The sequence below is a fragment of the Fundulus heteroclitus genome, chromosome 23 (genome assembly GCF_011125445.2).
Source record: "Fundulus heteroclitus isolate FHET01 chromosome 23, MU-UCD_Fhet_4.1, whole genome shotgun sequence".
Classification (NCBI taxonomy): Eukaryota; Metazoa; Chordata; class Actinopteri; order Cyprinodontiformes; family Fundulidae; genus Fundulus; species Fundulus heteroclitus.
This window is the reverse complement of record NC_046383.1, coordinates 21782456-21806865: the sequence shown is the minus strand read 5'-3', so window position 1 is coordinate 21806865 and position 24410 is coordinate 21782456. Positions and strand designations below refer to the sequence as shown.

General features: G+C 42.0%; 2 protein-coding genes across 3 annotated transcripts; both read left to right on the top strand.

The window, feature by feature from the left end:
* Positions 1–3081: 3081 nt before the first annotated feature.
* Positions 3082–14817, top strand: rnf20 (ring finger protein 20, E3 ubiquitin protein ligase). Its single transcript, XM_012855652.3, has 22 exons — positions 3082–3174; positions 3458–3638; positions 3738–3806; positions 3894–3992; positions 4061–4208; positions 4301–4486; positions 4591–4706; positions 5575–5721; positions 5803–5877; positions 5967–6086; positions 8325–8504; positions 8599–8734; positions 9074–9195; positions 9276–9432; positions 9545–9869; positions 9955–10072; positions 10181–10330; positions 11169–11381; positions 11642–11767; positions 11880–12020; positions 13529–13633; positions 14057–14817. Exons 2-22 carry the CDS (start codon positions 3468–3470, stop codon positions 14231–14233), a joined length of 3081 nt encoding a protein of 1026 aa, XP_012711106.2. The 5' UTR covers positions 3082–3174; positions 3458–3467; the 3' UTR covers positions 14234–14817.
* Positions 14818–15433: 616 nt separating this feature from the next.
* Positions 15434–19624, top strand: si:dkey-74k8.3. Of its 2 annotated transcripts, XM_012855658.3 has the most exons (4): positions 15434–16354; positions 16674–16733; positions 18892–18994; positions 19161–19624. In XM_012855658.3, the coding sequence occupies exons 1-4, from the start codon at positions 16178–16180 to the stop codon at positions 19511–19513; spliced, it is 693 nt and encodes a 230-aa protein (XP_012711112.1). In that variant the 5' UTR covers positions 15434–16177; the 3' UTR covers positions 19514–19624. The 2 variants fall into 2 exon arrangements, with proteins under 2 accessions (XP_012711112.1, XP_012711113.1); XM_012855659.3 differs by lacking the exon at positions 16674–16733 and having other exon boundaries at positions 15436–16354.
* The last annotated feature ends 4786 nt before the right edge of the window (positions 19625–24410 follow it).

The following is a 24410-nucleotide window of genomic DNA, read 5'->3' as shown; positions in this document are numbered from 1 at the left end:
TGCTTTTAGAAATCAAAACTAGAATCTTTACCTTAATAAAAGCATTATTAAATCCCAACTTTTCATAAAGACCTATGCTATAAAAATAGCATCAGATAAGTGTGAGTTTGGTTTGCTAACATGTTGAAGATGTGTTTGAAGGATACATCTGGGAACTAAAGGAATAAAGTTGTGTTAGATAAACAAATAAATACCAAGTTTTAAGTATTTTTTTCCCTTTTCTTTTAATTTTAGAAGGCATTTTTACTTTAGGTATATACAATCTATGGCACAAATTATCCTTTAAAACCAGCATTTTAATTGATGTTGTCAGTTTGTAGGAAATCATTTACTGTTTGCAAATAAGCAGACTTGTGGATGTTATCGCAACCCTTGCTCAAGCTAACAAGAAATTGTTTAATCGCTATCACAAGAGGAAGAAAGAAAATCGGTCCCAGTATGGATCCCCGGTGAACTGAAGAAGTGCTATCATTTGGTTTCTTTTAGTTTTATTTGGTATTTTATTACTTTGTATGCATAATTTTTTTTAAAACACAATTCAATTCATTTCCATTTTATTTATATAGCGCCAATTGACAACACATGTCTTGTCAAGGCACTTTACAAAGTCAAATTCAATCAAATCACGCAGACAGAAAAAAGCAGATTGCATTGTGTCTTGACAAGCAGCATTCACTCCTCCTGAAAGAGCATGGAGCCACTGTGGACAGTCGTCTGCATCGTCAATGGCTTTGCAGCAATGCATCATACCGAGCATGCATATAGCGTTGATGGAGAGGAAAACTCCCCTTTAACACAGAGCAGGGACACAAAAGAGCACAGAAGCACACATTGATCAAGGAATCGTTTCGATGTTATAGGGTGATGATACATGATCTGCCCCCCTGGATGGTATCACAGCTAATAGAACACCAGACCAGATGTACCTACTGTAAAGAAAGAGAGAACATAAAGTTAAAAGTTGAAATAACAACAAATAATGCTAAATTGGACAACAGTAGGAGAACTCAACAGAGTGAGAAAAATAGACCCTGATGTCCTCCAGTAGCCTAAGCCTATATCAGCATAAGTATAGAGGTAGCTCAGGATAACCTAAGACACTTTAAGTATAAGCCTTTTCAAAAAGGAAAGTTTTAAGCCTAATCTTAAAAATAGACAGGGTGTCTGCCTCAGAGACCAAAACTGAGAGTTGGTTCCACAGGAGAGGAGCCTGATAGCTAAAGGATCTGCCTCCCATTCTACTTTTAGAAACTCTAGGAACCACCAGCAGACCTGCAGTCTGAGAGTGAAGTGCTCTGTTAGGGACCTATGGAGTAATCAGATCTCTGGTGATGGAGTTTGATTATTAAGGGCTTTATACGTGAGAAGGAGAATTTTAAATTATATTCTTGATTTAACAGTCAATGAAGGGAACCTAAAATAGGAGAAATAGGGTCCCTCTTGTTGATTTTCATCAGAACTCTTGCTGCAGCATTTTGGATCAGCTGAAGACTTTGAACTACATTTTGTGGACTTCTTGATAGTAAAGAATTACAATAGTCCAGCCTTGAAGGAACAAATGCTTGGATTAGCTTTTCAGGATCACTCCTGGACAAAAAATATTTATAATCTTTGCAATATTCCAGAGGTGAAAATTGAAAATCATAGAAACCTTTTCAATAAGGAATTTAAATGATATGTCCTGGTCAAAAATAACACCAAGGTTTTTTTTTTTTACTTTATTACCAGGGGCCGATTCAATGCCATCCAGATTAGGTGATTGATTAAGAAGTTTATTTTTGTCATCTTTTGGACTCAGGTCTGGCTCTGTCTGTCAGAATTTAAAAGCAGAAATGTTAAAAAAAAAAAAAAAAAAAAACATCCAGGTTTTTATGTCACTAAGACATGCCTGTAGTCTAAGTAATTGATTGGATTCGTCATGATTTATGGATATATATATGAGTGTCATCAGCATAACAGGGGAAATTAATCCCATGCTGTCTGATAATTTTACCTATCACAGTGGGGTGACAGTGGAGCAGGAGTTAGGGGGGTTCATCCCGCAATTGGAGAGAGAGAGAGAGAGAGAGTTGTGTCCTTTGGGCGAGACTCTTCACTGGAATTGTTTGCTGGCGGTGGTCAGAGGGCCCGGTGGCCCTGATGTATGGCAGCCTCGCCTCTCTCAGTCTGCCCCAGGGCTGCTGTAGCTACTAATGGGTGAATTATAGTGTAAAGTGCTCTGGGGTCGTCAAACTAGTTAAAGCGCAATACAAGTACAAGCCATTACTCGGAAGCACATATAAATAAAGAGAATTGGCCCAAGCACTGGACCCTGCGATACTCCACAAGTGACCCAAGAAGTCTCAAAATAAATTAATAAATTAAATACATTATAGTTGTTGAGGTGGCTCTGGCATCTGGTCAGGATGCCTCCTGGACGCCTCCCTGGTGAGGTGTTCCGGGCAAGTCCCACCGGAAGGAGGCCCAGGGGAAGACCCAGGACACGCTGGAGGGACTATGTCTCCCGGCTGGCCTGGGAACGCCTTGGGATTCCTCCGGAGGAGCTGGCCCAAGTGGCTGGGGAGAGGGATGTCTGGGCCTCCCTACTGAAGCTGCTACACCCACGACCCAACCCCGGATAAGCAGAAGAAGACGGACAGACGGACGGACGGAAATACATTATAACTTGTAGTTGCAGTTTTACCTTTCTTAAGGTAAAATTGTTTTTATTGACACTTAAAATTAGCACTTCCGCTGTTGGCGAATAATCAATTATTAGCAAATGATTATCAGTGAAATTACATATCCAGTAGGTAAAAATAATTAGTTTAATCTGTATTACCAAAGAAATATAAAAAAAAATATTAGCTAGGTCAATCATCAGTTGCCAAGAACTCGATAGATAGACAAAACGTCAACCTTTTGTCCTTTACAACATGTCACAGACAATGTCTCTGAAGAACTGTTTTGAAGGATGATGGTTTCGGAAACCGAATCAGAAAATGGTCTTGGACGCGTTTTCAAAGCCCTCCGGTACTGTAGGGGGCGACAGAACACCGATGACAGGTAAAGGCTGCCCCCCCCCCCCCCCCCCAACCATCTCTCACGTTAACACTTCCGTTTCCGGGAGGCAAGGAGACGCAACATCAACATTTCCTAACAGATTTACCCTGTAAACTGTTAACATTAACGCCGGTGAGGGTTTGGTTATAATGTTTGACACAGAGCATGTTACCAAACGATCCCATCAATTCGTCAGTTCAGGTTCAAATCTCTTCCGAGTCTGTTTTGCAGCCGCCGTTAGCAGCTAGCTAACGTGCAGAGAGAGTTTCAGTCATCTTGTTCAGGCTCTGAGTGTTAAACAGCATCATTCTGATGCATTTAGGTTTTTGTCGCTGTGGAGGATTTGATTTGAGAAGATCAAAATATAACCACGCCGTAACATTGAACCTCCGGTAACTCTGTGCTTTGGTCGCAGGAGCAAGAAGATGTCGGGGCAGAAGCGTCCAGCTGACCCCAGCGGGCCCTCTTCCTCCGGTGCCCCCGCAGAGAAGCGGAGGGAGCGGGATGGAGAGGACGGAGGTCCCGGTGTGAGCGCCGGAGCCGGAGGGAGCACCGCGGTGGAGACGGTCATCAAGCTGGGAGGAGTGTCCAACTCGGTGATTCTCTCTCTCTTTTTTTAATCTCCATCTGCTCATGACAGCCGTCAAACATTTCTGAAGTTTGTATTAATATTTTTCTGTTTTGCTTGTTTTCAGGAGGAACAAGACATAAAAGCTCTCCAGGCTAAGAACCGAAAGTTGGGAGAATCTCTCGATCAAAGACAGGTACAGTCATTCCTCTGTCAATGTTTACAGCTGTAGAAAGAGAAAAAAACTGCGCTGTGCTTCATCCTCCGGCTCACTGGTTTTCAGGTGATCGAGGACGAGCTGCGAGAGCGAATTGAGAGACTGGAGACCCGGCAGGCCACGGACGACGCCAGTTTGCTGATTCTGAACAGATACTGGAACCAGGTGAGAATTCAGCCTGCGTTAACATTTCTTTTACCTCCCAAATCTGACACAGCTTTGCCCCCTTTTAGTTTGATGAGAACATCCGGCTCCTCATCCGGCGCTATGACCAAGCGAGCAGCGAACCGGAGAAATCTCCAACAGGCGAGGGACGCAGCCTGAAGCCGGAAACTCCAGAACCCGATGGAGATTCGAACCAGGAGCGGGCCAAAGACAGAGGTAGTGACGGATCTGGCGCGGGGATAGAAAAGGTCGCAGCGGGGCGATGATAAAAAAAATACCAACCTTTTCCCTCCTTGTTTCTCACGCAGGACATCAAGGGGAGACGACAAACTCCTTTTTGGCCACGCTGGCGAGCAGCACCAGCGAGGAGATGGAGGCCGAGCTCCAGGAGAGGGTGGAGTCCAGTCAGAAGCAGGCCAATCGTGTGGTGGAGATCTACAGGAACCTGAAGAGCACCTTGGACCAGCTGAAAGCAGAGCTTGACTCAGGGACTGGTGAGGGGAAACATGCAGAAGTTTTTTTTTATTTTTTTTTCTCCTTGTTTGTTTTCGTTTTGCAACAGAATGAAGCTTAATCTGAAAAATGTCTTTTATTTTAGAGGGTGGTCTGAAGCAGGTCGCAGCCAAGCTAAACTCCCTCCTGAGCCGGGAAAACGAGCTGCTTCAACAGCTGACCGAGGACCTCAAACAGAAACACAGCCACATGACCAACGAGGTATGAAGTTTGGCTCTCTAATCACCTCTTAATAGTTACCCTCTAACTGAAAAGCACCAGTCCTACTTTTTCATCGGACTGATTTATGTGTAATACATAGGTAGGTAATTTAACCGCCATTACTTTGAAAGGAATTACGAGATTATGTCCATGCACGCATCAATGCACAAACGGAAATAAACAGATTTCATTTAGGTTTGTTGAAGCACATAAACACATTTAGAAGTCACAGAAGTCACATTTACAAGTGGCTGAGAGGAGGGTGTTGTCCAAGTTCACATCCATCATGGACAACACCTTCCACCCGCTGCACCAGACTGTAGAGGAGCTGAGCAGCTCCTTTAGTGACAGACTTAGACATCCAGTCTGTAAAAAGGAGCGCTACCGCAGGTCATTCATTCCTGCTGCTACCAGATTATACAATGCTGCACTATAACTGTAATAACTAATGTGCAATAATCTATTTAATACACTGTGCTATAACCCGTGCAATAATCCTAAAGAAGTGACTTCTGCTGCTATCACCACCTGAATATATATATATATATATATATATATATATATATATCACCGTGAATGTAAATAAGACATCATCTGCCCATTCCTATTTCTTTTTGTATTTTTATTCTTATTTTTCTCTTTTTCTTTGATCCACTGTACATATGAAGATTCACTGTATATAACTGATGCACCTTTTCCTACTTTTGCACCTTCTTTTATGAGCCCATGTGGCAAGTGAATTTCTCCAATGTGAGATCAATAAAGCCTGTCTTATCTTGTCTAACACTGGTCATTGAGGACTGGAGCCCTCCTCTTAAGGAGAGTACCATGTCTCCTCATCGATATTTGTTCTCCCTGTCCTTTGCAGTCCCGGTCGTTGGGCCGGGCGGCTAACAAAGCCGACCAGCGCGTCAGCGAGCTGCAGGCTCGGATCGAGGAGCTCCAGTGGGACATGGAGAAGATCCGCCGTCGAGAGAACAGGCTGAATGCCCACCTGAGTGAAATACTGGAGAGGGTGAGGATGAGTTTGCCACTTACTGGATCACGATGTGTGTGTGTGTGTGCTGCAGTTTGTGTTAATACTTGTCCTGTCCAGGTGAACAGCAAAGGCTACAAAGTGTGTGGCGAGGCCAGCAGTGTGTGTGGAACCATCACCATTAACAAGAGAAAGGTGGATTTCTTTCCTGTTTTTTTTTTTGTGTTCTTTTTTTTATTTTTTTTATTTCTCGGCTTGCTTCACGTGTTATTTTATTTAAATAGTTTGAGGAGATGAACAGCGAGTTGGAGGAGAACACGGAACTGGCAGAAAATCGTCTGGTTGAGCTGCAGAAGCTCCAGCAGGACCTGCAAAACGTCCAGCAGGAGAACAACAGCATGAAGGTATTTCCGCCCGTGCAGCGCCGTTCTGCATTCCAGCATCAGTCGCTTTGCCGTAGATTTAACGTTGTTGTCGGTGACCAAAAAGCAATGACAGCCTCAACACAAGCTCACAGGCGCACTGCTGTGTTGCTCAAGATCTTAATTGAACTTTTGCTGGGGGTGTTTTATTCCAGTCAGCGGTGCCTTGCAAAAGTATTCATATTTGAACTTTAAAAACAAAAACTTGTGTGTGTTATCAGCATTTGACTCGGATAGGCTGACAGAAAACAGGGCAACCTTGTGAAGTGGCAGGGAATTGTCGAATCTTTTTTCTTATTACTTCTTTACCAATAAAAATCTGTATTTTGTGTATTTGCATTCAGCTTTGTACACCCAGAGAGAGATTTTTTTCACCATTCTTTGCAAAATAGCCCAAGATCAGTCAGACTGGATGGAGCGTAGCTGGAAACAGCAGTTTTCAAGTCTTGCTTTGGAATCTTGCATAGATTTAGGTCTAGACTTTGACTGGAACAATCTAACACATTGATATGCTTTAATCTAAACTCTATGACGCCCCCACCTTTAGCCTTTTGCAACCTTTTAACAGATATTTTTCCAGTATTGCTTTGTATTTAGCTTCTCCATCTTCCCACAAACACTGACCAGCTCCCTTGTCCAGGGTAAAGAAACGCATTCCTACTGTAAGGTGCTGCCACCATGTTTTATCGTAGGCATGAAAATGCTCCGTGAGATGTTCAAAGCTGGAGATATTGTTTTATAACCTAACTCTACTTTAAACTTCTTCACAACTTTGTCCCTGCTCTGTCTGCAGTGTTCCTTGGTCTGCTTGTTGCTGTTTGTTGGCTAATGTTCTCTAACAGAGACCTATGTAAGTTTAAAAACAGCTGCATTTATACTGAGATTAAATGATTACAGGAGGAGTCGTTATACATCGTTAAAGAGAATTGGTTAAAGAGATGTTGTTTAGAGGCATCGGAGTGGAGGAGGCTGAACACAAGTACATGGCAGACTTTTCAGATTTGGGTTTGCGATAAAATTGTGAAACCCATGTATTGCTTTCCTTCCACTTCACAGTGTTGCGTTATTTTGTGGCGGTCTAACTCGTAAAATCTGTTCATAGTACTGCTCAAAAAATTAAAGGAACACTTTGAAAACACATCAAATCTCTGGTGGAAAACAAAAACATCCTGTTGGATATCCATGCAGAAATGGAATGTGCAACATGTTGAGTAGAAAAGGCCACATCATTTGATGAAGATGATCAACCCACAGAGGGTTTTAATCCAAAGACGGAGAGAAAGTCGTTTGCATGGCCCCAGGTGCTTGTATGCTTTCCTCAGAAACTGGTCCTGCTGATGGGTTAAGGACCTCTAATGTCCCTGTCCAGCTCTCCCAGAGTAACTGGCTGTCCCCAGGAATCCCCTTCATGCTCTGGAGACTGATCTGAGAGACCCAGCAAACCTTCTGGCAACGGCACACCTTGATGCTCCATCCTGGTGGAGCTGGACTGCCTGAGCAGCCTCTGTAGGGTCCAGGTATTGTGTCATGTTACCAGTAAGGTCACTGACCCTGGTGAACTGCTAAACTACCGAAAAGCTGTTCAGAAAACGAGGGGAAATATATTTGCGGCCCCCAGCTGCAGAACTACTCCTGTCTTTTTGGGGTCGTCTCATTGTTACCCCTTTATGGCAGCATTTAGTTCCTACGCTCCACTTATTTGGAACAAACTTTCAGAAAACTGTAAAAGTGCGGAAAGCCTGAGTTCCTTTAAATCAAGATTAAAAACACATTTGTTTAAAATTGCCTTTGAATGTTCGAGTTAAACTGTTTTACTGTTTTTAAATGTTCTTTTTTTGTTTCTACATTCTATCCCTACTTGCTTTTATTCCTATATTTTAATCATGTAAAACACTTTGCATTGTCTCTGTACTGAATTGTGCTATATAAATAAATTTGCCTTGCCTTGCCTTTAGTGGACCTGTTGCTGGTTTCGTTCACACCAGAGCAGCCAACACTGATTAACAAGCCCTCTTCTACTGAATGACCAGATCAGTTATCCGGGAGTGACTTGATATCATGCTCTGATTATAAAGAGCTCCTTTCTGTGTTTTTGAGCAGTCTATTTGTAGTGTGACAAAATGTAGTGAAGTTCCAAAGGGTTTGCAAGTTTGCAAGGCACTGCACCTTGGTTTCATTTTTTCCCCCCCTTGTTTATTAATTAGTTTTCTCTGTTGCCAGACGGAGCTTGTGAGTCGAGCTGAGGGCCTGGTGAAAGAATCCTCAGAGTATCGCTGTCTCCAGTCCCAGTTTTCCGTGCTCTACAACGAGTCCCTGACCCTCAAGGCCCAGCTAGACGAAACCCGGGCTCGTCTCAACACTACCCGCACGGCTCGCCTCAGACAGCTGGAGCACATGGAGGTATGCTAGATGGCCGCGTGCGTGCAAGTCGGCGTTTAAATGCGTCTCTGTCTCATCTGCTGTTAACATTCACCGTTGCTGCTGCTGCTCGCAGAACGACGAGGTGGCTCTGCAGAGGAAGGTCCGCACCGAAGTGTTTCAGCTGGAGGACACGTTGGCTCAGGTCAAGAAGGAGTACGAGATGTTGCGCATTGAATTTGAACAGACTCTTGCCGCCAACGAGCAAGCAGGTAATCAACATCAGCAAATGTATTTTCAGTTTTAAGAGCCAGATCTCATCACTATGCATTCTTTAAACCCTTTTGATTTAACTATCTAGTTTTATTATATGACTTAATAAAACTCATTCAAAGACAGCTGATGATCGAAGGGTTGCTAAAGGGTTAATGTGTGCTGGTAGTTAAAAAGTGGCACAATATACTACAATTGTGTCTTCTGATCATTTTTATATTTGTTTTTGGGTGGAAATTAAATGATGGACAGGAGCTTGTTGTGCAGGATTAACCAATGTTTTCTTTGCTTTAAACAGTTTCTCTCCTCTTTTTCCTAAATCACTTCTTTTATCTTAGGTCCCATCAACAGGGAGATGCGTCACCTTATAAGCACGCTGCAGACACACAACCAGCAGCTGAAAGGAGAGGTGGTGAAGTACAAGCTGAGACTGAGAGAGACCCAAGCTGAGCTCCACCAGGTATGTGGAATGGGACGGAGAGAGTTGAGCGGTAACGAAGCCAAGCGGCAAAAACTGACAGATGTCTGCTCGGTGCGTAGATCCGTGCCTCGAAGGGCAGCGCCGTCCTCCAGTCGCAGTCGAGCACGGAGATGGACGTGAAGGACGAGATGACCTCTCCTTCGACCCCGGCCGTTTCTGGAGAACCCGCGGTCAAAGCGGAGCCGGACAACGGCTCCTCCACACCCAGCAGCACCGGTGAATAATCTCAACTTAGATTTACAGCGGGAATAGTTTCGCTTTATCCCCCGTATGCTGCGGGGTTTTTTTAAAAAATAATTCTTTGGATCGGCCTTCGTCTCCCCCGCAGGGATTTCAGTGAAAACAGAACCTGGAACTGAACCGGATGCAAACATAAAAGAGGAGGAAAAAGAGGAGAGAAAGGAGAAGGAAGAGAAGAAAGAGAAAGACTTTATAAAGAAAGAGGAGAAAGACAGGGAGAGAGAACGGGAGAAGGAGAAGGAGAGAGAGAGGCCCACCCGGAGCAGCAGCAGCAGCAGCGGGATGAAGGAGGAGAGGGAGAAGCCGGGCGTCAGCAGCCAGCAGGAGGAGACGGCCGGGGATCGGCTCGCGATGCTCGGAGGCTCAAAGAGGAAAGAGATGGAGCAGCTGAAAATCGTCCGAGCAGAACTAAAGTATGTTTGGAAAGTACCGTTTACCGTCCATCCTGTGTCATACTGAATAAACGAGGATCTTTTTAATGTGTCTGTAACTTTGTAGGAAAGCCCAAGAGTCCCAGAGAGAGATGAAGCTTCTGCTGGACATGTACCGATCAGCACCAAAGGAGCAGAGGGACAAAGTCCAGCTTATGGCTGCAGAGAAAAAGACCAAGTCAGAGGTGATCAGCTCTGGATAATGCTGCTAACTATTAAAACATGTCTCTGGGTACTCTGTTTAGTTTAGCAAAACAATCTGATGGGAACGATGTGTCTGGTGTGTGTTTCAGGCAGAGGAGCTGCGGCAGAGGCTGCGGGAGCTGGAGGAGAGGGAGAGAAGGGAGGGCAAGAAAATGGCGGACGAAGAAGCTCTGAGGAAGATCCGCTCAGTCGAAGAACAGATCGACATCCTCAACAAGAAGCTGTCCATCGCCAAACAGGTCGGCGCTCCACCGGGTCGTTGACATTGACCTCCTGTCCCGTTCTCTCTTTGCTTCAGAATCAGATCAGACATACTTTAATAATCCCAGAGGGAAATATATATATATATATATATATATATATATATATATATATATATATACACACACACACACACACACACACACACAACATTCCACACAAAATAATATAACTATAAATATATACATCTCTCTCTCTCTCTCTCTCTCTCTCTCTCTCTCTCTCTCTCTCATATATATATATATATATATATATATATATATATATATATATATATATATCTCAGTGACGTACGTGCGGTAGGGTTCATAGCTGGTGAGGCACTGTCGTCAGAGTCAGATTTACAAATATATACACTCTACAAAGTGGACTCATTGCAAAGTGCTGAAGGAGACTGAGCCAAATCAATTCACCAAGAGACATGGAAAAATATTGATTATTTGATGAAAAAAATAAAACTAAATTATTTGTCATTTGATTGGTAACAGTGTATGAGTTATGATGGATTTCTGCATTTGTAACACAAAATATAAAAATATAACATACATTACGCACATTTCATTACAAAAACAAAACATGAATAGTTATCGCTGTCTTACCTCTACTTATAAATGAATAAAATAGCCTATTTAGGTGGGAATAGTACACTAGTTACTTCTCAGGTAACTGTGCAGAAAGAGCACGCTATATCTGTAACCATAACTGTAATAACTAACGTGCAATAATCTATTTAATACACTGTGCTATAACCCGTGCGATAATCCTGAAGAGTGATAGTGACTTGTTTATGTCGTTTCTCGCCGCATCGCCCCTCAGGAGGAAGACGCGCTGCTGAGCGAGATGGACGTTACGGGCCAGGCCTTCGAGGACATGCAGGAACAGAATATCCGCCTCATGCAGCAGCTCCGAGAAAAGGACGATGCCAACTTCAAGCTGATGAGCGAGCGGATCAAGTCCAACCAGATCCACAAGCTCCTGAAGGAGGAAAAGGAAGAGCTAGCCGACCAACTGCTAACTTTAAAAACACAGGTGAAACATGACGCAACTGCTCCAAATTCACACCCAACACAGGGATCTTTTTACTTATTTGTGATCAAAAAAAGTTTATTCATATGGATCAAACCCTTTTATAATCAGGTATTCAAGGCCTTGTTAGTGCCAAACAGTCTTTGTTCTTAACTATGGCACAGGAGTGATTCCCTGTGGTCTTTTTAATCAGGTGCTGACTTGATGTTTGCTGAAGGTTGTGTGATTCATTTGGACTTATTTGTTCTGGTTCTGGCTGACAGGTAGATGCACAGCTGCAGGTAGTCAGGAAGCTGGAGGAGAAGGAGCGCCTCCTGCAGGGGACTATTAGCACTGCGGAGAGAGAGCTGGGACTTCGAACACAAGCTTTGGACATGAACAAGCGAAAGGTAACGCGGCGATCGGAACCGCGGAGTAAACTGAAACGGTTGAGATCCGAAAGCGCATCCCAGGTCAAAGTCCCTCGAGTTTTTATCTGAATCACCTGTGTTGGTCGTGCAGGCTCAGGAGTCGGCGCTGCTGTCGGAGGAGCTGCGCGCTCAGCTGGAGCAGGTCCAGCAGAAGCTGAAGCTGGTCAGAGAGGAGGTCGTTGAGAACAGCATCTCCAGAGAGAAGGAGTCTTTCAATGCCCGGCGGGCGCAGGTAGCAACACACACAGGAATCTGTAGGAAGTTTGTCAGCATCTTTTATTACGAAGGAAGAAATGAACACAGACTTACGTTAGATTAATTATATAAAGCAGTGAGGTACAGTAAATAAAATCAAGCCTTTATGGTGATACCTTTTACTATTGTGGATTTAAAGGAGATGTGACTGTAGGTTGTTTGAAGAATAAAGCCTGAAGTTTAATCATCGTACTTCGACTCCTTCAATCTATATGAAAAACATACAAGCTTCTGTCTCGTGTTTGTTATATTTGGGAGGAATCTTATCAAGTATCTGTTTAGGATGGGCTGCATAGATGTAAAATTAATCCCAGTATTTTGTGGTGCATACATGTTTGAATGGCAATAAAAAAAATGTAATTTGAAGGCACCTTTCAAGTCACTCAACAACAAAAAAACACATAAATAAATATGATAAACAATAAAACTGTGTGAGAACAATAAAATCCAGAAACAATTATTGGTTTGCTAAATAATGAAGTCCAACAGAATGAGCTAATTTAAAGATTTTTATTTATAGATGAAATTGAAATAAGGACAGGATCAAAGCCAGATGCGTTCTGGACAAGCTGAAGCTTATGGGGGATTTTTGAGAGGAAGACCTGAATGAAGTGAGTGACAGTAATCTAATGAAGAAGAGACGAACGCATTAATGAGGATGGCTGTGCTGCAGGGTGCAAGAGGTGGATGGAGACGGTTGATGTTTCCAAGGAGGAAATATGCAAACAGCGTTATGCTTTTGACACGAGATTCAGAAGATAAAATGTCATGGATGTGGATAAAAAGTATTTTAAAACATTACAGTAATCCCCCTTTCTGACTATAACTCTATCTCTGCCTCTAGCTGAGCCTTAGCATTGTGAACGCTGCTCTAAACTATCAAATTAACTGCTTGACTGCACCAGTTGACACAAGTGGTGCAGTCAGATTTTGAAATGTAAACACAACTTTTACTGACGCCCTCAGGGGAACCAATAGTGGAAATATAGTTGAAGCATAAACGTAACCTTCCCAGGCATGCCATCTGTTTTTAGGGTTTAAAAACATCGTCATCAGAGCAGATCATCATCATCATCACTGGTGACTTCTCTGAGTGAAAACATTGTGTAGAATGGTGTCAGGTTAGACACGTATAGAGTATTTACGTGTTTAACGTAAAATCACTGTATTGGGAAGACGTTTTTGTAAATTCTTCACTATTTAAGCTCCAACACACACGTCATTGTACTCCATTCTTAGAGATTTGTCGGCATATTTATCCAAAGCCTAAATGCTAAACCCTGCTGAGCAAGAACGTTTAGTATAGCCATATAATATCTAGTTAAAACCTTTCCTGGTGGATAAAAAAATACTAGTCTCAAAATCTTAAAAAAAAGATACTCATTACAGGTTAATTTTGCAAATCTTGATCATCGGTCATTGCAATGACAATAAATATAGTAGATGGAGTTATTTTTCTTTGTCCTAACAGTCGATGTTTTTCAGGAGGACATCTCCAAGCTTAGGAGAAAGATTGAGAAGGCCAAGAAACCGGCTGAGAAGATAAGCAACGGAGATGAGATCCTGAACGAAGAAATAAATGAGTACAAGGTACGTTCAAGAGGAACAAAAATAACAGGAAACTTCCCTTTCACACAACCTTGACCTTGAAGAAAACAGATGAGTAGCTTTTAAGCCAATTTTCCAAAGTTGTTAATGTGTCTTTTGTTGTTTTGGTTTCCCAATAACTGAAACTGAACTGCATAATAAGAAGACACATTTTTGAGGACAAAGATGTGCTCTGATTGTTTCTAACATTTGTCCATAAATGAGTCAGCAGCTTTATGTAATTATGACCAGTCTGAATGATTCGTACAAGTCTTGTTTACAAGATTTATGAGTCAGCTAGAATAACAAAGCCTAGCTGCTGTGGCTGCTGCTGCGTGGCTTCGTTTTAATCCCCTTCAGCCAGGAAACGGAAAGACTTGTGCGTTTAAAACAACATCTCCTCCTCTTCCTCCTTTTCTCTCTCAGGCTCGGCTGACGTGCCCGTGCTGCAACTCCCGGGTGAAGGATGCCGTCCTGACAAAATGCTTCCACGTCTTCTGCTTCGAGTGCGTCAAGACGCGCTACGACACCCGGCAGAGGAAGTGCCCCAAGTGCAACGCCGCCTTCGGGGCGAACGACTTCCATCGCATTTACATCGGCTGAATCCACCCTCTCTCTCTTCCAGTCGGGATGAATAGGAGCCGTTGCCTGAAGCGAGAGTCGGCGCTGCAGTCGTGTGATCTAGTCTTTTTACTGGATGCTATATTAAGTGCGGTCACTGCATGATTTCAGCAGCTCTCTGAGTGAAAGACTTTATTAAGTTTTTTTTTTTTTTTTCCCACAATAAGTGAAACATTCCCATCCAATAGTCCACTACTACACTGATGTTCTCTGGTGCAGAAGGAATGGTTTTATACTGAATGAGTGGTTGTCTGCTTGCATTTAAAAAAAAAAGAAAAAAGGATAAAGAAATGGACAAAAAAAAACTGCACTGAAAGAAAGAACAGCATTTCTCTTAGCTTTGCAGATGTTTATATGAGGGGTGTGTGTATGTGTTTATTGTAAATGTTTTTTTTTTTTTATTATTAGAAATGATAATTGTCCTGCCTCCAAACTCTTTTAACATCTCATGCGTTGCTGTGGTGTATGTGATGTTCAGCTAGGTATTAAACTGATATCAGCCTGATTCCAGCTCCTAACTTTTCAATGCTCGGCTCACTCTACAGTTATTAAAAAAAAAAAAAAAATGTTGGTGTTGAGGTGTTTCATTAGACTTCAAAGTGTTACCTCATACACAGTCATCACCTCCTGGTTCACAATTGGCACCAGTTTTATAAAATGAGTCAATTATTGGACTGATGTTTTTGTTCCGACTGTTAATGTACTGATTTTATGTTGGAGGACATATGCGGATAAAAGTTTCTCCATTTAAGTGGAGGATGGATGGATTCAAGTGGACATGACGCATTACTGGCTATAATTTAACTGAGAAAAGGTAAAAAACCTTTGTTTCAACCACCTTGTTTCCAAAACGATCCTTATTTGCAGGTTAGTTGCATTAATTACTCTTGATGTATATTTTGTGAACACTAAAGTGCAGCACACGGCAAGAAGACCACCAGGGACGGTCAGTGGTGCAAAGATGTGGACAAATACATATTTGCCAAGCTCAAAATTACGTTTAAAAATAAATTTATAATTATTTTCCACGATTGCAAACACTCCTTGATTATTCATGGAGGGCTACGCATAACCCACGAATCCTGAGACTGAGCAATCCTCACGTTTGACTGTGTTGAACCACAAGTCCCAGTGTGCAAATCTGTATTTATCCCTGCGCTGCAGAGAGCTCTCTCCTCCCCCTCTTCCTCCTCCTCCTCCTCCCTGAAGATCCAGACCTGTTTTCATGTTGGAAACATTCGTTAGAATCGCTTCAAGGAAGGGAGTGGAGCTCAGGGAGGTTGGGCTTTTTTTTTTTATCCGCAAAGGGGTTGAGCAACATAATCCATCACAGTTGAGCGTTTGATGCAGGAACAGGGACAAAGGGAGCCGTGACGCCTCGCTGGAGCTGCAATAAGAAGCTTTAGGTTCGCCGCGACACTCCCGTTTTCTCGCAAATCTCCAACGAAGGGAAGCCTATTCACGTATTTCCGCTGTTTCTTTTTTCTTTTTTTTTGTATAAACCGCTGCGTCCTGTCCTGACTGCCGATCGTGTGTTTTGGACCCCTGCTGGAAGCTTTTCAACACCAAATATAGCCGCTGTTTGCCGCTCTGGACCGGATTCTTGCAGCGCCGCCGCAGATAATTGTGATCCTGAGGGGATTATTGTCTGATTTACCTCTTGAATCATCAGGGTCGAGTTTTTTTTTTTTTTAAAAACGCATATTCTCTCAGGTTTTCCCGCTCGATATGCTTGCTTGAACCCCCGCTCTGACTCATTTAAAGCATTTTTTTTTTAAGTCAAGCTTTCGATTTCCGAGCCTGCCTGAAGCCCTCCGACCCTCTCCAGCCTGCAGCGTTACCTGCGCGCACACGTCTACAGGAGGCACGCTGTTTCCCCCACACACACACCCCTCCCTATTGTTCTCTGACAGGGAGTTAGGAGCCATGGCTCGGGTTTGGCTGTCCGTGTGTCTGCTGCTTCTGGCCGTGTCGCTGTGCCGGGCCGGTGACGAGAGCCCGGCGGTGGTCACCCTGCGCACCGTCATCACCGGGACCTGCCAGGAGATCCAGCGCCACGCGGAGTCCCTGGTGGGAGCGGGAGTGTTACGCTCAGCTGCTGAGGTACGCGTGGAGCTGCTCAGCTCCACGTCGCTTCTCTCTCTCTGTTTGCCAACGCTTTTCTCTCATTGTTAATGATCTAACTCAACTGTGCTACTCTTGATCCAAGCCCTGATCACTAACTTTCAGCTGTCACTTTTCTCTTCACCCCTTCACGCTCATCATGCTCCCTCATCTTGTTAATCCTTCTCCTGTTGCCCCACCCCACCCCACCATTCAAATATCCCATCCATCAAAACACACACACACACACACTCCCTCAAACACAAAACTCCCACATCATGACCCTACCTCCACCGTGCTGTGGCTTCCTTCTCTTCAGAGTGCTGTATTGTATCTTGAATCAGTGCTGGGTGAGGAGAACGTCCATACCTTGGCCATGGTAAGAAAACTCCTAAACTCTCCACCCTGGCATGGTTCCAACTATACAACTGGTGCCACCAAGGGGGCACCCCCCTAGCCTGGTAGTCATATAGTACAGAGCCCCCTAGGGGACATGGGATTTATTAATTTTATTTTGCGTTACCTCGCAAAACTATTGCATTCCCTCGCAATAACCTAGTATACAGTTCATGCGGCATATTGTGAGTACTGACAGTCTTTCTAATGCAATATATGGTTTTATAAGGTTTGTCCATATGTTAAAATCTAGATAGTGAAATATCTGAAGTTTTATATAATTTCTTTAGTATACAAATGCACCACTTACCTATGTGCAAAAGGAAAACAGACTTTCCATCTGTTGTTATCAAACATAAAATTTCTCTAAGAAGGAAATAAAAAATACATTCAAGCTATTTGGACTATGTCCAAGTTATTTTCACTGGGTAATAAAGTCATCAGACAGTTTTGCGTCTTTTTTGTGTTGGTAGTCTGGCTAATAAAGGGCCATTTTCATGTGCAGTCCCATCTCAACCTTACACAAACAAACATGAACACGCAGTTATTCATGTCAGTCAGTTTTCTGCACCGAAGAGTTAAGAATGTATAAACACGCTTTCACTGAGGCTCTTTTAAAGGTATTTGCAATTTTAAATTGAAGCTTGTATTGTAACAGAAAGATTTTTAGTATTCAATATGCCACATGAACCGTCGACTAGCTATTGCGAGGGAACGCAAAGCTTTTGCAAGGGAACATGCGAAGGTTCATGTTTTTCATGCATGAATTTAATTTAAGAGAGGAGTATTGCAAGCTGTGGTAACTTAAAACATTTATTAATTTACTTTATTCTTTATTTTTTTTCATTCATAGTTTCTCTTTTTGACTGTCACTTATTCCCGGCTATAAAATAAGAAGCTGAAAACCTTATTAAGATTATTATTTGTTTTTGTACTGGACTCAAATTTCTTGCTCATTTACAGAAATCTACTTAGCAAAGCTCCTGAAATACTGTAATGATTTTTTTATTTATTTTTTAGTTTTGGTGATTAATGTTGGTCCCCCATCTAGCCGCCCCTTGCAAAAGTTTCTGTGGCTGCACCTGAAGCTTTGGAGTTAGTCCCACAATTTAGCTTGAGCAAAATGGCCTCGGTGAAGTCACCGCCGCCTCATCTGTGATATTTGCATGTCGGTCTATAACCGCTCTCAGCGATGTCAGCTTGTTGCGAAGATAGGAGTTATGTTTATGTGCCAGGCCAGCCAAATAATAAGTAGCTCACTGTGACTCAGTTGGCAGATATCTGAATGTAAAAAATCCAGGGTGTGTGTCCAATCCCTGGCATGGAAATCGCCTCCTTATGCAACCAAAAACTTCAAGGGAAAAAAAAAAACACCTCTCTCCATCAGAACCGGGCTAAGCAAGGTTATTTAGTCATAACAGCAAGCACGACACTTCATCGTGCAGCTCTGACTCAGCGTAGTAAATATAACAGCAGAGCGACTTCAAGGTCTGACAGATACAGTTACTGTATCAGACTCACGCCTTTCTGTTCTGCTTTATATCTGCGCACTCTTCCTCCTCACAACAGCTTTGATGCATTAATATCAAGCACATTTGGCCTTTTAGGTGAAACCTTTCTGAAGGGTTTTGCGCGCCTCTGATGTTAAAAGCTGCCGTACTATCGGTCCTCACGTGCGCCCCCCGCTGTGAATGCACACCGTGACATTAAGTGGCAGATGTTAAGACTCTCGCGCTGACACTCTGGACGGTCCGTGCGTTGCTGTGCAGTGCAACAGGTGCAGATAAGATCCCCCTACCGTCCCTCTGCCCGGGATACCCTTGAGATTACAGGATAAGACTGGGCTGCATGTGACTCCTTGTGTTGGTGAGGAGACACTGTAAATGAACTGGGGGGGGGTTCTTCCAGCTGTCTGTTCTATCAGGAGGTGCAGCACTGTGAGGGCTCTTGTTTTATGGGCTGTAAATGTCCGTCTCAGCGTGATAAACGGCTCTGTGGCTGCCAGCTCCTTTCTCTTCGTTTTGCCCATGCTTGATCAGAATGTTGCCTTTCTTCATTGTTGCCCCTGTGCAAAAGCAAAGCGAAACATGTCTCTTACTCCGTATTTCCTCCTCCATCTCTCCTTCCCCTCCCCACCGCAGTTTCTGCAGAAGGCGATCCGATCCTTGGCCGAAGGAGCAGCCAGCGGCCTGAACGTCATCGCCGTTTACGTCACGGAGATCCTCAGAGTCACAGGGTTTGACGGTGGGTTTCCCGGATTGCTTGCAACTGAGAGACTGGGTCTGTGTTTAGCCTTTGCCGCGGGTTCTGCTTTTTCAGTGGTGTTTACTTCTACTGCTTCCTCTCGAACAAACAGCTTTTGTCATTCTTAAAGAAATACAGCCCTAAACTGGATTTCTTGCCTTCACAGTTGCGCTGACGTTGCCGCGCTTCACCCCAGAGGGCGTGACCGCCGTCGCCCAGTGGGGTCTGGTGGGCCTCCTCGCATACTGGGTTCTGACCATCCTCCTCCAGTTGCTGTTTGGCGTTTTCAAGCAGCTGTTCTGGGTCGTGAAAACCGTCCTGGGGCTCTGGCTTTTCGGACTGATCGTGACTGACAAGCACGCCTCTGCAGAGACCACGGCGATCCGAGTGGGAATCCTGGTGCTGGTGATCGCCCTGCTGTCTCTGTTCACTTCATCCTCCGAGAAGTCTTCCAATCTAGAGAGCCGGCTGAACAAGCTGGAGGGCCGGCTGAAGGCGGTGGAGAGGAGGAAAGAGTAGAGACGGGTGGGGTAAAGGTGGTGCTAACGCTGCCAGAGAAAGTGGCAACGTTCAGTGATTTCTACATTTGTGACAACTTTGGGAAATAAAGTTATCTCTTGAGATTTTTAATTGGAAATGTCCTTTTTTTTTGTGCACAATAGGACAAGAAATGATAAAAACTATGATCATTAATATAAACATTACTTAGAGCTGATCCGTGACACAAAGATCTTTGTTAGCAGGAAACAGATTTTGAAAGCAACAGGCAACTTAAATGAGGTCGCGGCCGAATATCTGTAAAGATTATTTCATATGCGGTATGAAGTTCATATCCTTTAGCAATAAGTCAAAATGATGATACAGGAAAATAGGGAGTGAGAAATGGTGTAATCTGTGTAACCTTCATTTTAAAATCTCAATAAGAATTTCAAGATTAGTCTTTTAATTTTGTGGCTGTAGTGGTCTTAATTTGACAGTTTACAGACATGAAATGGGCGAAGAGAAAAGAGGACTGACACGCAGCAAAGGTTTTCTTGAACCCGTGATGCAATGTTGAGGACTGAGGCCTCCACACATTAGTTGTGGTTTTCTGGGCCTCCACTAGCACCACCCTCAACAACTAATTAGAGAGCTCTTTTCAGACTTGGATGGTAACAATTTAAGCGTGGCTGGAAACAAACTGATCTCACAAATACAAGTAAAATGCAAAAACTGCACAAATGATAGTTTCCGGACTAAAATGGTTGGTATATTACTGAGGAAATCTCCCAAGTCTGCTTAATACAAGTTTATTTGTACATCAGCAATCACATGCTGCTGCTTCTACATCAAGAGCTAAAGAACATAAAACAAATTCTCATTTAAAAGATGTTCACTGTTGCTATATAAAGAGATTAAAATCATCATATTTTACGCTTTTCCTTTTCAGCTGAGGAGAATCAATAAAACACAAAGCAGAGGATCTGTGGGTAAATTTTAAAAACAAACTGCAGCTTCAATTGGTGTAACAGACTTGTGATCCAACCCCAGTTTTTATAAAACAGACGAATGTTAATTATATTGTACAATTAAGCATTGAAGTTGGCTTGCTTCATTGCACTGAAATCTGCTCTGCCTAGACTTTCTGAGAAACAGCATATTCAGAAATGCTGGAATGTTTGTATCACGGAAACAGTGGAGGAAACGGTTGTAAAACAGGACAACTAGAAACTTTAACATTGATCAGATGAACTGTTGCTTCAAAGTCAAACGTAAGTGTAACTTTGGGTACAGCTGTAAGAATTACTAGCCCAGAGTCTTCAAAGAATAAAAAGGACATATGTAAGATCTTATTTTTGGCCGTGTAATAGGTTATATTCCAGTGGCGAGTTGTCAGGGCGTTCAAGGCATTTACTGGACCCACTAATAAAACGGTAAACCTATTTTGACTAAATGATTTCATTTGTCATCAGAGGATGACAATAATTAGCATTATTCATGCATTTTTGACATTTTGTACCTAAACTCACTAAAAATACTTTATTTTTCATTGTTTTTGCCATATTTGATTTACTGTGTTGAAGTTTGGGGCAACATCTATAAGAGCACATTACAATCCATATGTACACTACAAAAAAGAGCAATAAGAATAATATGCAAAGTAGGATTTAGAGAGCACACCAATCGATTATTTTTAAAGCTATATACATTAAAATTCACAGACCTGGTAAAATTTAAGACAGCGCAAGTAATGTATAAAGTAAAAAACAAACTCGTGGCTAAAAATATAAATGAATTGTTTCAAGAACGAGATGAAAAATATAACTTTATGGAGATGCAGTATTCAGAACGAAGACGGTACGAACAACGATGAAAAGAATGACTATATCAAGTAGTGGAGTGAAGTTATGGAATAGTTTACAGCCATGTTTAAAGCAGAGTGTGAACATAAATTTGTTTAAGAGAAGGTACAAAAAATTACTATTGGATAAATATGTAGACGAGGAAAGATAAAAAACAGGTAGATTAATATGGAAGAGTGAATGTAACTAGTTAAATGAGCAACTTAGGTCACTTGAATTATTAGGGATGGGAAACTTAAAAGTTTATACTTCGTCCCATTCCTTTTCGAACAATTTATTATGGTTTATGTATTCATTGTGTTGTGTTGTATTTACACATCTTATATTGTTTTGTTGTTCGAATAAACTGAACTGAACTGAACTCCATTGAGAAATTATAATATAAATCTGTAGTAATTGGGCTAAGTTTGCCTACTCGGGGGACAGTCTGCATTTTTTTAATGAATTAATTCAGCCTTCAACTGAGAGCCGTCTGGCTCATGCAGTTATATTCTGATTTGTAGATGGTGAAGGTTTCATTTACCAGTCCAAGGTTGATCTAGCAAACGGGAAAGTAAGGTGTAGCACCCTCTTGTGTTTGACAGATGACATGTTGAAAATAGGCAAATAAAAATCAATGTTTATCACAGCTAACTAGACTGGTCATATTTCCTTATGTTTAGTGGGAGACATAAAACTAGTGCAATAGGTAGGAAATTGATTATCCAAAGGCAAATTCTGGAGTGCTTTCATAAATTTATCACTGCAGCACCACATTGGTGAAATGTGTTTCCACTGCTTTGTGCTGTAGGTTAGTAATGATCTTTTAGAAGGAGCTGCTGCTGTTACAGTAACACATGATCAAGGACACTGAAAATGCCTCAATGAGAGGCAAACTAATCAGAAACTGTTGTCTAACTCTTTCAATCTTGGATTTGTTAAGACATTTTTAAGATAGAAACTTGGATGGTTAAACTCTGCTCACAGATCCAGTTTGGCTTGGGAGGTTCTGGTGCTGGGAAAGATCTCTGCCCGCGGAAAGCGGCACAATTCTTAGCCACTTAACTAAAGATGCCAAAAACACTGAATAACATTTTAAAGCTAAAGTTAAAACGACTGTTTTGGGGGAGTTATATGCTAAAACTGACCAATGTTGTGAACTTATCACACATCTGTAACATGAAAAAAAATCTACTTCTTTTATTTTATTCCAAGAACAGAAAGAGAAGATAGCAGAAGGTGGCATTCAAGGGTTAAAATTCAGACGGTTCATGAATATCAATATTTGTTATGTATTGGGAGGTGTGGATTTAATAAAGATTTTCATATTAAAAAAACCCAGACAAAATATGTTTATAGAAATCATATTTTATGGCAATCTCTAAAAGAGTCCAAATTTGGGTTAATGTTATTGTTTTTTCTTTAAATTTTTCTTCATGCAGATTTAATAATTCACAACTTCTGACATGTTCAGTGATACAGTAACTATTAATAGGTATGTTTGAATGATATTTGTTGCAGTAAAAGAACATGCAGGCAGTCCGTTTAGATGCCTCAGTGTCGCGGGCTTGAAGCTTAGAAACGTCATTGTGCTGTAGCTGTGTTTGTGCTGCCAGTTTACCACAGAACCCTGCAACCTCAGTGCATTGGGTTTGTTAGCTCTTAAAAAAAAGTCTGCAGCTACAACCGTGACCTAGTTTGCGTGCGTGTCTGTCGGTGGTGGTGTTGGTGGCGCGGTGGCATGACTTGAGAGGGCAGAGTGTTGCTGCGGGGGTAGGTTGTGGGTGGAGGAGAGCCATATGAGAGGCACGGTTTATCACTGTTATGTTTGAAGCCCTTACTGCTAGATTTTAAAACAATTTAGGCACCACTCTGATGGTTTCCATATAGGTGTGGCTGAAGTTACTGTAATGAATCATCTCCTGTCTCTTAGCTGGAGGAGCAGAAGATAAAGGAGGAATTATATCAATCCACGTTGACTTTTAGGTCTCTCTATACCACTCTTTCAAAATTGGCCCCTTGATTTTTAAATTAGTGGGTTTACCTATAGGTTTTCTAATGAGTTGTTCAATGTCAGATTTTTACCCATTGCCTGTAAAACAGAAACAACAGACATAGCCTTGCAAAACTATTGATACACTAACATTTTCATATTTCGTCAAATTACAACCACAAATCTCAATGTATCATTTTTTTGGACAAGCATAGATTTCATTCTTATTGAAAATTGGTGGGCAGAGGCAACTAATAGCTGTTCTGTCAACAAATTATCCCACCTGAGCTGTAAGTATTCATAAGTGACTTCCCACATTAATTAATAGGCCACATACTTCAAGCCCTGAGTGTCAGCTGTTCACATGCACATAAAGAAGAGACTGGAAAATAACACAGGTAGATGCTGTGTGACATAATACCATAGTACGTCTAAAAAAAAAACACCTTTAGTTCTTTACAACAAATATGTTTAGTTCTTTCTATCTAAAATAGTGAAATATTGCTTATTGCTCCTTTAAATATCATTACATGCAAGTATTTTGTGCAATTCACCGAAAATAATTGCACCTCTTAATGTTGCTGGTGTCCTAAAGTTCCCTTGAATAAATCAATAAAATGTTTTTCATGCCAGAATCCCCAGGGGTTTGATTTCTTATTGTAGCTCCCTGGGCTTCCTGCAGTCTGTTTATGTTTTACATCTTCAGTATTATTCGTCCTTAGATCCTTGTTTCTGTCATTAGTTTAGTTTTCTGTTCAGTATTTATGTTAATAGTGTATTTTGGTATGTGTTAGATTCTGTTCCTGTTGTAGTTAGTTTCTGTTCTTTATTACTTTGGTAGTTGCGTGACACAATTTGTGTTAGATCTTTATTTTATGCTTACTCTTCCTTAATTTAAGAAGAACCTGATGAAAGATGAAGAAAAGTAAACAGAAACAGGGAATAATGAGTCTCATGTGAGGCAAAAATTAGTTAGGCCTAAGACAAACAATTAGCTGACTTATTTGATAATTAGTAGCATTATAATGTTCTTTTGACATCATCATTCTACAAATAAAAAAAGTGGAATTTTACTTGGACGTATTGCTACAGCTCCAAATAA

Bases quoted from the DNA above. Each gene is read 5' to 3' on its own strand.
- rnf20 (XM_012855652.3), top strand. From the start codon at position 3,468: ATGTCGGGGCAGAAGCGTCCAGCTGACCCCAGCGGGCCCTCTTCCTCC. The intron at 3,639-3,737 runs GTGATTCTCTCT...GCTTGTTTTCAG, and splicing joins TGGGAGGAGTGTCCAACTCG to GAGGAACAAGACATAAAAGC. The intron at 6,087-8,324 runs GTATTTCCGCCC...CTCTGTTGCCAG, and splicing joins AGGAGAACAACAGCATGAAG to ACGGAGCTTGTGAGTCGAGC.
- si:dkey-74k8.3 (XM_012855658.3), top strand. From the start codon at position 16,178: ATGGCTCGGGTTTGGCTGTCCGTGTGTCTGCTGCTTCTGGCCGTGTCG. The intron at 16,355-16,673 runs GTACGCGTGGAG...CCTTCTCTTCAG, and splicing joins TGTTACGCTCAGCTGCTGAG to AGTGCTGTATTGTATCTTGA. The intron at 18,995-19,160 runs GTGGGTTTCCCG...TTGCCTTCACAG, and splicing joins CAGAGTCACAGGGTTTGACG to TTGCGCTGACGTTGCCGCGC.